The 15393-nt window shown below is 36.9% G+C and overlaps 1 protein-coding gene across 1 annotated transcript; it reads left to right on the top strand.

Annotated features, from left to right (window-relative positions):
* The first annotated feature begins 4260 nt into the window (after positions 1-4260).
* On the top strand, positions 4261-6737 carry LOC102803882 (WD repeat-containing protein 41-like). Its single transcript, XM_078007581.2, has 3 exons — positions 4261-4376; positions 5076-5250; positions 6656-6737. Exons 1-3 carry the CDS (start codon positions 4261-4263, stop codon positions 6725-6727), a joined length of 363 nt encoding a protein of 120 aa, XP_077863707.2. The 3' UTR covers positions 6728-6737.
* Positions 6738-15393: the final 8656 nt, after the last annotated feature.

The following is a 15393-nucleotide window of genomic DNA, read 5'->3' as shown; positions in this document are numbered from 1 at the left end:
TGATATTTAAAGGCGAACTAAATAGAGCCTAATTTGGTGTTTGTATTTAGCAAGTTATGTATATTGATCATAAATTTGAAAAAAAAATTTAAAATAATGATTGTCATAAGTATTATGATGATTTAAATATGAGAAACCATAAACCTGCGAAGGACTTCCGTTTGCGCCATCTTGCCATAAAAAAACACCCTCATGAGGTATAAACAGGAAAGGTAACAAAGCATGATGACGAAATAGTATCTGATTAAATATAAACAACTTAGGGAGCCATAGTTGGCTGGACTGGTGAATTGACTTCTAGTCTAGGTTGTTTCACTTTTACGTTAATGTTATTTACAAGCTTATCAACATACAAACATTTTGGATGTGCGAAACAGGCATTTTTTTATCTAACTGTCTAATAAATGCTGTTTCCAGTACTGCACTGTGCATGCAAATTATTTCAAAGTCTGGATGCTGGAGTATGCAATCTTGAGTTTGTAGGGTGGTGGTGGAATCATTTTCATTCATGTATTAACGGGGCTGCACTGACAAATCATGGGACAATTGTCACAGGAATACCAAGCAGATTGTTCACAGACCTCCGTGTAATTTGAAATAAAACTATCATCTGAACAATGGGAATCGTCGACGTCAGATATACTCTCATCACTGACACTGGACTGATCTGAATCTTCACAGTATACCGTACTTCCCTGGTCATAAGCTCGGAGGCATGAACACGTAAGAGAAAAGTAGGGGATGAGCTTATACTTGAGGATCAACTCAGAAAAGATTATTTTGTTTTGGGGTTAAACACCGTAACCATCTTGCCTACAACGAAAAATTATCCAAAAAAATTATTCATTAACCACGCCGGGCTCGGGAAAATAATACTTCTTTTTGGAAAAAAATGCGTCATTGATTTCTACTAAACTTTTACAATGAAGAAACAAACATCTTCATAAAAACACACATTTGATTACAATGCGATTTACATACCGTCTGAATTTACGATGAAATAATGGGTAGGGTCTGTGGGGAAACAGTCGAAGGCGTATGCAAACTCTCGAAAGTAATTTTTCACCATGAGGTTTTTCATTAACCAATCAAAATGATGTGTCGTAATGATGAAATTTTTTGATTATTGACGATGATTTTTTAACGCAATGCGGAAGTGAATTACCGCAATGTTAAAATGTGATCTGTAGCACAACGAAAAAATGATGATTTTTTTTCCTGAAAACTTGCAATTTGCAATTTCAGAAAAGTAAAAGTAAAATAGTAACTGTGGGTAAACTGAGTGTGGAGGAAGAATTTAATCACTATTCACGGTCGCCAACATGTCACATCGTTCAAACCCTAGGCCTTTGATGATAGTCTCAAAGTAAAACATTAATCAGGTACACAACTTAATGATCACATTTTTGGTTTTGCGAAAGCTACTACTTAAAGAAATATGGATTACTTCAGTATTGCAACATTGGGGTTCATCCTGAGTAAATGACAGAATAGAAGGATGCGAACCACGTTGTGTACGTTTGCCATGCACTCTGAAATTAATGCGAGTTTTCTCATAAAAGCACGAACCAAGCTACCATGCCAATCACGATTATTATGAAATGAAACACACTTTTTACACGCATACTTTAAAGAATATCGTTGATGCCCAGTAAAAACACTCTGGGCTTATAATCGTGAATGCCCTCAACTCAATAAATACCTAGTACAAATAGGGATGGGCTTACGATCAGGCTGAAGTACGGTACTTTAACGCAATTGGGCTTCCACTCTCAGAACACTGTGGTTCAAACACATAATGCTCTAATCCATGTTCTCAAAAGCACATTGTGCATATAAAAGTTGAGTTTATATTAGTAGTACACAATGCTTGGCAGCATGAACGGCTATGTACAACTGCGTATACGAATGCGATCAGATAGTAAAACGTCATAGCTTTGAAAAGTACCCGGATGTTAAATATGTCCGTTCGTTATTAAACAAGTCATTGTCAATGACACGTCCCCGTTCCGTTCATATTTGAGTGACATATACATTCAAAGAAGATCATGACCGAAATGCACCTGCATATGTACAACACATTGTGCTAAATCTGAACAAAATCCATCCATGCATGACTGAGATCCGGTTCTGGAATTGTGAAAATACGTGATTTTGATGCATTTTCGGCCTTAAAATGGCCATCATTCCGCTATTGTTAAGCAGATCATGAAACAAATGCACATATCTATTTGTGACATGATGTACCATGTGTGTGTGAAGTTTGAACTTGATCAATCCAGACATGTCTTGGATACGGATCCAGAACTGAATTCTTTAACAAAATGGCCGCCAGTCGGCCATTTCGAACTTGATCCGAAAAAAAAAGACGTGCATCAAGGTCCTATTATGTTTAATGTATGTACCAAATTTGAACAAAATCCATCCATGCATAACTGAGATACGGGTCCGGAATGGTGAAAATGTGCGATTTCAATGCATTTTCGGCCTTAAAGCGGCCCCCATTTGGCTATCGTTAATGAGATCATGAAACAAATGCACATACATATTTGTGACATGATGTACCTTATGTGTGTGAAGTTTGAACTTGATCAATCCAGACATGTCTCGGATACGGATCCAGAACTGAATTCTTTAAAACAAAATGGCCGCCAGTCGGCTATTTCGAACTTGATCCGAAAAAAAAAATGACGTGCATCAAGATCCTATTATGTTTAATGTATGTACCAAATTTGAATGAAATCCGTCCATGCATAACTGAGATCTGGGTCCGGAATGGTGAAAATGTGCGATTTCAATGCATTTTCGGCCTTAAAGCGGCCCCCATTTGGCTATCGTTAATGAGATCATGAAACAAATGCACATACATATTTGTGACATGATGTACCTTGTGTGTGTGAAGTTTGAACTTGATCAATCCAGACATGTCTCAGATACGGATCCTGAACTGAATTCTTTAAAACAAAATGGCCGCCAGTCGGCTATTTCGAACTTGATCCAAAAAAAAAAATGACGTGCATCAAGGTCCTATTATGTTTAATGTATGTACCAAATTTGAATGAAATCCGTCCATGCATAACTGAGATCCGGGTCCGGAATGGTGAAAATGTGCGATTTCAATGCATTTTCGGCCTTAAAGTGGCCGCCATTTGGCTATCGTTAATGAGATCATGAAAAAAATGCACATACATATTTGTGACATGATGTACCTTGTGTGTGTGTGAAGTTTGAACTCGATCAATCCAAGCATGTCTCAGATACGGATCCAGAACTGAATTCTTTAAAACAAAATGGCCGCCAGTCGGCCATTTCGAACCCGATCCAAAAAAAAAAAAATGACGTGCATCAAGGTCCTATTATGTTTAATGTATGTACCAAATTTGAACAAAATCCGTCCATGCATAACTGAGATCCGGGTCCGGAATGGTGAAAATGTGCGATTTTGATGCATTTTCGGCCTTAAAATGGCCGCTATTCGGCTATCGTTAATCGGATCATGAAAAAAATGCATGTGCATATGTCCCATATAATGTGTGATGTATGAGTGAAGTTTGAACTTAATCGGTCCATGCATGTTCGAGATACAGGTGATCACGGACGCACGGACGCACAGACGCACGGACGGACGGACGCACACAGGGCAAAACATAAGTCCCCGTTTTCGGACTGCGTCCGAACGGGGACTAACAACTGCAATATTATTTCGAATACAGTTTACAATATACACAACTATAAATTAAGACCGTATTTAGGTTTGCTTTAATTTCTCTATTTTGATGTTTTGAGCATATTCACTGTGTCCAAATTTCACAAATTTGTTAAGGAGATGATAAGTTTTATTGTTATTTAACTTAGCGGATTTTACTTATCAGCGAAATTAAAACCCTGTGAATTGTTAATGTATTGACAGTATTTCTTACCATTAAAATTCTGGTGAAAGATAATATCACGTGTTTTTATATACCGGTATTCACATATTACTATCAAGCTTATCCCCAATATTGAAACACATAAAATGCGTGTACATATAATAACTTACTATTAAGTACACCAACAAAACAGCCCAAGACCAACATCAGTTCTTTCATGGACTCATTCCTTTGCATTAATATTTCTAGATATACATGTTTGTTGTGCAATATCTGATCGTATAAAATTGACGTGACCCTTTTCTAGTTAACATAGGGTTCATCACATATCCTCATCTTATAGTTTTTTGTTTTGAAAACTAATGCGTATCAATTAATGATTTGTTATAGAATGTTTGTTGCAACATGTTCTCTAGACGGTACCATTAGACTGTGGGGTAGTCGGCCTATCAATGATGAGGTGACAGGGAACAGTAAAAGTGTTCTGTCTAAGTTTATGGGTTCAAGGTATGTATGAATTATGAAGGGCTTGTATTGGTAAGCCCTCATGAGCTGTAAATTGAATTCCTTTTGTTTTTTTTCTTTGCTTGGCTAATCTAGCCCTCATGTACTATAAATAGAATGTATTTTGTTTTTATGAGTTGCTTGGCTACTTTCAATTTCTTTTGTTTTTATCAATGCTTGGCAAATTTCAAGCAATATGCCGCAATATATATTGTTGATTATTACTCAGTCGTGATTACAGGGATATACAAAAAATCACTTCACTGGTTATGAAATGCTAGTAAAATTAGTTGAAACAGGAAATTAGCAAATTTTAGCTCATTGCCATAACAGAGTTTATCCATACTTGCTAGTCATCAAAATCACTGCATCCTTAAATAGGCATCAAATCAATCTTTGGAACTCTATAGAGTTATCAGCAGTGTGCAGTCATGGCAACAAATACCGTACTTGCTCTATCTCCAATAGAAATATACTGGACCTATAATACATATGTGTATACTGGGTTCTCTGCTTTGCATTATAAAGTATTGGTTCCCAACTGTTAAATTTTGGATAAACAATACAAGCAATTAGCATAACAATGAATACAATAACAGTTATTATTATATTCTATTGTTATGTAAATTGGGTAATTCTGTATGCAATTTTTCTGAAGATAAAGCAAATAAAAGTACATGTTTTCCTTCCATTCTGGTTTAGTGCTCCAAACAGCCATGATGGGAGATCTCGAAGAAGAAGTGGCGATGTATCTGTATTTCATCCGGTTCTACTTGGTGAATGTTATGGTCATTCTGGCGCTGTGAACGCATTTGTAGATTTCGGTTATGACGGTTTAGTGTCATGTGGCACTGATCAACTATTACTGCTATGGAAGGTAAGTTAAAACAATTGTGTAGTTCTGACAGAAATCCATATTAATATCTGCATAATTATTAAGCTTAATAATTATGTGTATATTAATAAACATCTGAAGATGACACAGCCCCCACTTGTCAGATGTGATTATAGTTGGCTATGAATTATAAAGTTTGAATGTATATGTATAAAACCGGGTAGGAAGATTAAGTTGAAAATCAAAAGTATGTTACTCAAAGTTAACAGCTAGGACATCTCTATTAAATTTGGTAAAATTTGCATCAATTTTAACAAAAATTCACAATCAATTGAATATGGAAATTCAATTGAGTCAATATTAAATAGCAAATACATGAACTATTAGTTCACAAGATATTATTAAAAGAATGGCTGCCACTAGTCTGCTATATTGATTAAAAAAAATTAATTAAATATGCAAATAGACCCATTAATTAAGTTGAAACTCAATATTGCATAGCACATATCGTATGTTGACAGATCAAGTAAGTCTATACCAAGTTTGGTTTCATTTGGACTAGTTCACAAGATATCAACAAAAATTCAAAATTCATTAAATATGCAAATGAGCTTGTCCAATTGAAACTCAATATTGCATAGCATATATCTTATATTGACAAATTAAGTCTCTACCAAGTTTGTTCTGATTTGAACTATTAGTTCACAAGATAATAACAAAAATTCAAATTAATAATTAAATATGCAAATAAGCTCAACATTGATTCCTTGAAAAAAAAAATCAATGTGCATCTGTACCAGTGGTCACTCTGTCTTTGTACCAAGTCTCAGCAAAATCGGTTCAGGCATCTCCGAGAAATGATGATGGACACACCCAAAAAACTGGATTTTGACATTCAAAATGGCCGCCAGGCAGCCATATTTGATCAAATACCTCCTTACTGTGTCTTTGTATCTAGTATCATTGAATTCAATCAAGGCATCTCTGAGAAATATCAATGGACAAACAAAAGCCATGATTAACAATCAAAATGGCTGTCAGTCGGCCATATTTGATCATTTCAAAAAAGTAAAACAACTGTATGGGTGGTCCCTTTGTCTTTGTAACAAGTCTCAACAAAATTGGTCAAGCCATATTTGATCGAATCGGAAAATAAATTTACGTGCACATGTATGATTGACCACTATGTCTTTGTCCTAAGTTTCAAAAATTCAGTCCAGCCATCTCTGAGAAATCACTCTGGACTGACTGATGGAATGGCGGACTGACAAAGGCGAAACTACAAACCCCCTCCCGGACTTTGTCCGTGTGGGGTCTAATAATCACATTAAGACAGTAATTAAATTAATTACCATTAGTAATTAAATAAATGCATAATTGATGACATAATTAATTTTATGATGTAGATGTAATTCTTGAATTTCTGTGTTTATATTTCTCATATTAGGATGGTGAAATACAGTCAAGTAAAAGGAATGACATAATCCGACAAATGTTGAGATGGAATGTAATGCAATAACATATAAAGTTACTGCATGGAAACTATGTGATTCAGTGTATAGCTGGTATATTGCCATAAAGAATGGGAACTATTTGATGCAGTGTATATCTGGTCTATTGCCATAGAGAATGGGAACTATGTGATGCAGTGTATAGCTGGTCTATTGCCATAGAGAATGGGAACTATTTGATGCAGTGTATAGCTGGTCTATTGCCATAGAGAATAGAAACTATGTGATGCAGTGTATAGCTGGTATATTGCCACAGAGAATGGGAACTATTTGATGCAGTGTATATCTGGTCTATTGTCATAGAGAATGGGAACTATGTGATGCAGTGTATAGCTGGTCTATTGCCACAGAGAATAGGAACTATGTGATGCAGTGTATAGCTAGTCTATTGTCATAGAGAATGGGAACTATGTGATGCAGTGTATAGCTGGTATATTGCCACAGAGAATAGGAACTATGTGATGCAGTGTATAGCTGGTCTATTGCCACAGAGAATAGGAACTATGTGATGCAGTGTATAGCTGGTCTATTGCCATAGAGAATGGGAACTATTTGATGCAGTGTATAGCTGGTATATTACCATAGAGAATGGGAACTATTTGATGCAGTGTATATCTGGTCTATTGCCATAGAGAATAGGAATTATTTGATGCAGTGTATAGCTGGTCTATTGCCACAGAGAATAGGAACTATGTGATGCAGTGTATAGCTGGTCTATTGCCACAGAGAATAGGAACTATGTGATGCAGTGTATAGCTGGTCTATTGCCATAGAGAATGGGAACTATTTGATGCAGTGTATATCTGGTATATTACCATAGAGAATGGGAACTATTTGATGCAGTGTATATCTGGTCTATTGCCACAGAGAATAGGAACTATGTGATGCAGTGTATAGCTGGTCTATTGCCATAGAGAATGGGAACTATTTGATGCAGTGTATATCTGGTATATTACCATAGAAAATGGAAACTATGTGATGCAGTGTATAGATGGTCTATTGCCATAGAGAATAGGAACTATGTGATGCAGTGTATAGCTGGTATATTGCCATAGAGAATGGGAACTATGTGATGCAGTGTATATCTGGTCTATTGCCATAGAAAATGGAAACTATGTGATGCAGTGTATAGATGGTCTATTGCCATAGAGAATAGGAACTATGTGATGCAGTGTATAGCTGGTCTATTGCCACAGAGAATGGGAACTATGTGATGCAGTGTATAGCTGGTCTATTTCCATAGAGAATAGGAACTATGTGATGCAGTGTATAGCTGGTATATTGCCATAGAGAATGGGAACTATGTGATGCAGTGTATAGCTGGTCTATTGCCATAGAGAATGGGTACTATGTGATGCAGTGTATAGCTGGTCTATTGCCATAGAGAATGGGAACTATGTGATGCAGTGTATATCTGGTCTATTGCCATAGAGAATGGAAACTATGTGATGCAATGTGTAGCTGGTCTATTGCCATAGAGAATGGGAACTATGTGATGCAATGTATATCTGGTCTATTGCCATAGAGAATGGGTACTATGTGATGCAGTGTATAGCTGGTATATTGCCATAGAGAATGGGAACTATGTGATGCAGTGTATATCTGGTTTATTGCCATAGAGAATGGAAACTATGTGATGCAATGTGTAGCTGGTCTATTGCCATAGAGAATGGGAACTATGTGATGCAGTGTATATCTGGTGTATTGCCATAGAGAATGGTAACTATGTGATGCAGTGTATAGCTGGTCTATTACCATAGAGATTGGTAACTATGTGATGCAGTGTATAGCTGGTCTATTGCCATAGAGAATAGGAACTATGTGATGCAATGGATAGCTGGTCTGTTGCCATAGAGAATGGGAACTATGTGATGCAGTGTATAGCTGGTCTATTGCCATAGAGAATGGTAACTATGTGATGCAGTGTATAGCTGGTCTGTTACCATAGAGATTGGTAACTATGTGATGCAATGTATAGCTGGTCTATTGCCATAGAGATTGGTAACTATGTGATGCAATGGATAGCTGGTCTATTGCCATAGAGAATGGAAACTATGTGATGCAGTGTATAGCTGGTCTATTGCCATAGAGAATGGTAACTGTGTGATACAGTGTGTAGCTGGTCTATTGCCATAGAGAGTGGGAACTATGTGATGCAGTGTCTAGCTGCTCTATTGTCATAGAGAATAGGAACTATGTGATGCAGTGTATATCTGGTCTATTGCCATAGAGAATGGGAACTATGTGACGCAGTGTGTAGCTGGTCTATTGTCATAGAGAATAGGAACTATGTGATGCAGTGTATATCTGGTCTATTATCATAGAGAATGGGAACTATGTGACGCAGTGTGTAGCTGGTCTATTGCCATAGAGAGTGGGAACTATGTGATGCAGTGTTAAGCTGGTCTATTGTCATAGAGAATGGGAACTATGTGATGCAGTGTATAGCTGGTCTATTGTCATAGAGATATGTGATGCAGTGTATAGCTGGTCTATTGCCACAGAGAATGGGAACTATGTGATGCAGTGTATAGCTGGTCTAATGCCATAGAGAATGGGAACTATGTGATGCAGTGTATAGCTGGTCTATTGCCATAGAGAATGGTAACTATGTGATGCAGTGTATAGCTGGTCTATTACCATAGAGATTGGTAACTATGTGATGCAGTGTATAGCTGGTCTATTGCCATAGAGAATAGGAACTATGTGATGCAATGGATAGCTGGTCTGTTGCCATAGAGAATGGGAACTATGTGATGCAGTGTATAGCTGGTCTATTGCCATAGAGAATGGTAACTATGTGATGCAGTGTATAGCTGGTCTGTTACCATAGAGATTGGTAACTATGTGATGCAATGTATAGCTGGTCTATTGCCATAGAGATTGGTAACTATGTGATGCAATGGATAGCTGGTCTATTGCCATAGAGAATGGAAACTATGTGATGCAGTGTATAGCTGGTTTATTGCCATAGAGAATGGTAACTGTGTGATGTAGTGTATAGCTGGTCTATTGCCATAGAAATTGGTAACTGTGTGATGCAATGGATAGCTGGTCTATTGCCATAGAGAGTGGGAACTATGTGATGCAGTGTCTAGCTGGTCTATTGTCATAGAGAATAGGAACTATGTGATGCAGTGTATATCTGGTCTATTGCCATAGAGAATGGGAACTATGTGATACAGTGTGTAGCTGGTCTATTGCCATAGAGAGTGGGAACTATGTGATGCAGTGTATAGCTGCTCTATTGTCATAGAGAATAGGAACTATGTGATGCAGTGTATATCTGGTCTATTGCCATAGAGAATGAGAACTATGTGACGCAGTGTGTAGCTGGTCTATTGTCATAGAGAATAGGAACTATGTGATGCAGTGTATATCTGGTCTATTATCATAGAGAATGGGAACTATGTGACGCAGTGTGTAGCTGGTCTATTGCCATAGAGAGTGGGAACTATGTGATGCAGTGTTAAGCTGGTCTATTGTCATAGAGAATGGGAACTATGTGATGCAGTGTATAGCTGGTCTATTGTCATAGAGATATGTGATGCAGTGTATAGCTGGTCTATTGCCACAGAGAATGGGAACTATGTGATGCAGTGTATAGCTGGTCTAATGCCATAGAGAATGGGAACTATGTGATGCAGTGTATATCTGGTCTATTGCCATAGAGAATGGGAACTATGTGATGCAGTGTATATCTGGTCTATTGCCTTAGAGAATGGGAACTATGTGATGCAGTGTGTAGCTGGTCTATTGCCACAGAGAATGGGAACTATGTGATGCAGTGTATAGGTGGTCTATTGCCACAGAGAATGGGAACTTTGTGATGCAGTGTATAGCTGGTCTATTACCATAGAGAATAGGAACTATGTGATGCAGTGTATATCTGGTCTATTGCCACAGAGAATGGGAACTATGTGATGCAGTGTATAGCTGGTCTATTGCTATAGAGAATGGGAAATATGTGATGCAGTGTATAGCTGGTCTATTGCCACAGAGAATGGGAACTATGTGATGCAGTGTATATCTGGTCTATTGTCATAGAGAATGGGAACTATGTGATGCAGTGTATATCTGGTCTATTGTCATAGAGAATGGGAACTAAGTGATGCAGTGTATATCTGGTCTATTACCACAGAGAATGGGAACTATGTGATGCAGTGTATATCTGGTCTATTGCCACAGAGAATGGGAACTATGTGATGCAGTGTATATCTGGTCTATTGCCATAGAGAATGGGAACTATGTGATGCAGTGTATAGCTGGTCTATTGCCACAGAGAATGGGAACTATGTGATGCAGTGTATATCTGGTATATTACCACAGAGAATGGGAACTATGTGATGCAGTGTATAGCTGGTATATTGCCACAGAGAATGGGAACTATGTGATGCAGTGTATATCTGGTATATTACCACAGAGAATGGGAACTATGTGATGCAGTGTATAGCTGGTCTATTACCATAGAGAATGGGAACTATGTGATGCAGTGTATAGCTGGTCTATTGCCATAGAGAATGGGAACTATGTGATGCAGTGTATAGCTGGTCTATTGCCACAGAGAATGGGAACTATGTGATGCAGTGTATATCTGGTATATTACCACAGAGAATGGGAACTATGTGATGCAGTGTATAGCTGGTATATTGCCACAGAGAATGGGAACTATGTGATGCAGTGTATATCTGATATATTACCACAGAGAATGGGAACTATGTGATGCAGTGTATAGCTGGTCTATTACCATAGAGAATGGGAACTATGTGATGCAGTGTATAGCTGGTCTATTGCCAGAGAGAATGGGAACTATGTGATGCAGTGTATATCTGGTATATTACCACAGAGAATGGGAACTATGTTATGCAGTGTATAGCTGGTCTATTACCATAGAGAATGGGAACTATGTGATGCAGTGTATAGCTGGTCTATTGCCATAGAGAATGGGAACTATGTGATGCAGTGTATAGCTGGTCTATTGCCACAGAGAATGGGAACTATGTGATGCAGTGTATATCTGGTATATTACCACAGAGAATGGGAACTATGTGATGCAGTGTATAGCTGGTATATTGCCACAGAGAATGGGAACTATGTGATGCAGTGTATATCTGGTGTATTGCCATAGAGAATGGAAACTATGTGATGCAGTGTATAGCTGGTCTATTACCATAGAGAATGGGAACTATGTGATGCAGTGTATAGCTGGTCTATTGCCAGAGAGAATGGAAACTATGTGATGCAGTGTATAGCTGGTCTATTACCATAGAGAATGGGAACTATGTGATGCAGTGTATATCTGGTGTATTGCCATAGAGAATGGAAACTATGTGATGCAGTGTATAGCTGGTCTATTACCATAGAGAATGGGAACTATGTGATGCAGTGTATAGCTGGTCTATTGCCAGAGAGAATGGGAACTATGTGATGCAGTGTATATCTGGTATATTACCACAGAGAATGGGAACTATGTGATGCAGTGTATACCTGGTCTATTACCATAGAGAATGGGAACTATGTGATGCAGTGTATAGCTGGTCTATTGCCATAGAGAAAGGGAACTATGTGATGCAGTGTATAGCTGGTCTATTACCATAGAGAATGTGAACTATGTGATGCAGTGTATAGCTGGTCTATTGTCATAGAGAATGGAAACTAAGTGATGCAATGGATAGCTGGTCTATTGCCAGAGAGAATGGGAACTATGTGATGCAGTGTATATCTGGTATATTACCACAGAGAATGGGAACTATGTGATGCAGTGTATAGCTGGTCTATTGCCATAGAGAATGGGAACTATGTGATGCAGTGTATAGCTGGTCTATTGCCACAGAGAATGGGAACTATGTGATGCAGTGTATATCTGGTATATTACCACAGAGAATGGGAACTATGTGATGCAGTGTATAGCTGGTATATTGCCACAGAGAATGGGAACTATGTGATGCAGTGTATATCTGGTATATTACCACAGAGAATGGGAACTATGTGATGCAGTGTATAGCTGGTCTATTACCATAGAGAATGGGAACTATGTGATGCAGTGTATAGCTGGTATATTGCCAGAGAGAATGGGAACTATGTGATGCAGTGTATATCTGGTATATTACCACAGAGAATGGGAACTATGTGATGCAGTGTATAGCTGGTCTATTACCATAGAGAATGGGAACTATGTGATGCAGTGTATAGCTGGTCTATTGCCATAGAGAATGGGAAGTATGTGATGCAGTGTATATCTGGTATATTACCACAGAGATGATGCAGTGATGAAAGTGATGCAGTGCAGTGCAGTGCCATGAGTGTATAGTGGCATCTCCTACAGATTAGGAATTGTGATGCTGGTCATCTTTTAGCAGGCGGGCATGTTCAAACTTTTCAGAGCTACAAATCCTCTATACAATTTTACTGTACAAAGTATGATTATTATAATTTACATTTCATAAAATAATGAATACACAAGTGTGTTTATGTTTTCTTCTCCTTCACGCAATATTATTTACACAACTGATCTATTGAACACTGGTAGCAAGTATAGCATATTTAGTATCAGTATAATGTGAGCATTTTTCATATAAAATAAACATTTTATAAATTTCAAACAACGATTGAACAACAATTATTATGTAACTGTACGTGTGGATGAATCACCACAACAGTCGGTGTGTTTTTTCACCTAACACAATAGTTTCATTATTAATACACTACATAACAAAGATCTGTACCAACTGTAGTGACAATATTGCTTGCACATCTCAAAAAAATATATATATGTGAATGATTAATTTCCTGAGATCTGTGTTCAATGTAAATCGTTCATAATTGCGGGAAAGACTCACAATCGTGGGTACTGGGATTTATAACCAATGAACACAGTTGGATTTTAATGTACAAATAATGTGAGGGTTACTAGTGTTAAATGAAGTCCATGAAAAACGTACTCTCCTTGAAAACTAATCAAAAATTCTTTAAATTTGCTTGGGGTATATTGCACCATATTTTTTTGTATTGTTTCATTCACACCACATTTTATTTTGTTTCAGTTTATAAACATGTGTAGTTAAAACGGCAAAGCTTAAAACTATTCATATACTTAACACAAATAAACAGACCAGGGAATATTTTCATAACTTGTTTGAAATTAAAAATTTGCTTATTCATACTTATTACATTGTATTTTATTTATTGAATGTTTTGCAAAAATGTTATTTCTGTCAACTGTTAGAATTTGTATTTCTAAGGATGCAATCACTATGCAGATGAGTGAATGGTCATCAATTCTGAACTAAATTAGAATTAGTCTGTAAAATAAGCAGTGGCTGATATAGCTATTCTTTTTATTATGCAACTAATATAAAATGTGGTTTGTCCTAGAGTACATGTACCTACAAATGTATGAACCAAGTTTCTTTGCAATCCAATGATTCTTGATACTGTAAAGGGGTTAATTATTCACTGGGTTTTAATTTGGTTTATTTTGCTGACTGGAAAATGCGCTAAATTAAAACCCAGTGAATATGTAAAATTTAGCATAGAACACATTATCTAAATGATAAAACCGTGAATTTAAAATCTACTGAATATGCCTGAAAGGGTAAATCAGCGAAATTTAAACCCTTAAACCCTAAATCTAATAGATGTAGATGCATACAAAAAAAAAGAAAAAAAAAAACTGCAATATTTGCTTTTATACACATGATAGTTAAGGTGGCAAGAAGGGAAATTTTTATTTTGTTTCTTGATTTTTTAAAAAATAATGAAACAGTTATTTTAGACCTTGATACGACATCCCAGCTTTTCAAAAGATCTAAATTTCGGAAAGACACTGCTCAAATTAGTGTTTTAAAAGCTGACACAAATATCCGCAACTGCAATTTTGTGGATATTTGCATGTTTATCGATCGGATGGTTTAAATGATAACATCTTATCTGTATACTATGTTGTTGACGTTTCAGATATAATGGGTGATAATTGTCTGTCAAGACTTCGTCGGAAAAATATAGTCATAACTTTGTGCAACTTTCTTTTAAATCTTTTAAAGTCAATATTCTATTTACTAACACCATTTCACCAATGCAATGACGAGGAACGAAAGAAAGCGAAGATGCCAATGACAGAGGTAAAGAAGAAGATGCCAATGACAGAGGTAAAGAAGAAGACGCCAATGACAGAGGCAAAGAAGAAGACGCCAATGACGGAGGCAAAGAAAAATCTGCGACTCAGTGATGATGGGTCATATTGTGACCAACCTCGCGAATGGTTCTATGCAATTCTATATAAGCACAACCCACTTTTAAAAAACATAGTTGAACTCTAGTGACCTTGCCCTTTGTTATATAATATAATTCCCTTTATCATAGTTTGATTCAATATAAATATGCATTGTCATAATTAATTTTGAATACAAACAAGTTTTGGGGTTGAACCAACAGTGGGGAATCAGTCTACCGAATGTCCTTAAAAGATGTAAATATCTTACAAAAACATTGGTGCCTTATTTGTTTAATTATTTTAAGGGACACAATTTCCAGCTTTATTCAAAGTAATTCAGATATTTTAGTATAAAAACAAATGTCTCATTGCAAAAAAAAAGTGCTGCATTTAGATGTGAATAGATTCATAAAACATGCAAGATAACAGGAAATTTTAGCTGGCTTTAGTCGAAGTATTTTG

This window comes from Saccoglossus kowalevskii, chromosome 13 (assembly GCF_978046115.1).
Source record: "Saccoglossus kowalevskii chromosome 13, keSacKowa6.1, whole genome shotgun sequence".
NCBI classification, from domain to species: Eukaryota; Metazoa; Hemichordata; class Enteropneusta; family Harrimaniidae; genus Saccoglossus; species Saccoglossus kowalevskii.
This window is presented reverse-complemented; position numbering and strand designations above follow the sequence as displayed.

Excerpts from the sequence above, each read along its gene's own strand:
- LOC102803882 (XM_078007581.2), top strand. The coding sequence starts at position 4,261 with ATGTTTGTTGCAACATGTTCTCTAGACGGTACCATTAGACTGTGGGGT. Across the intron at positions 4,377-5,075 it reads TCTAAGTTTATGGGTTCAAG|TGCTCCAAACAGCCATGATG; the intron begins GTATGTATGAAT and ends ATTCTGGTTTAG. Across the intron at positions 5,251-6,655 it reads AACTATTACTGCTATGGAAG|GATGGTGAAATACAGTCAAG; the intron begins GTAAGTTAAAAC and ends TTCTCATATTAG.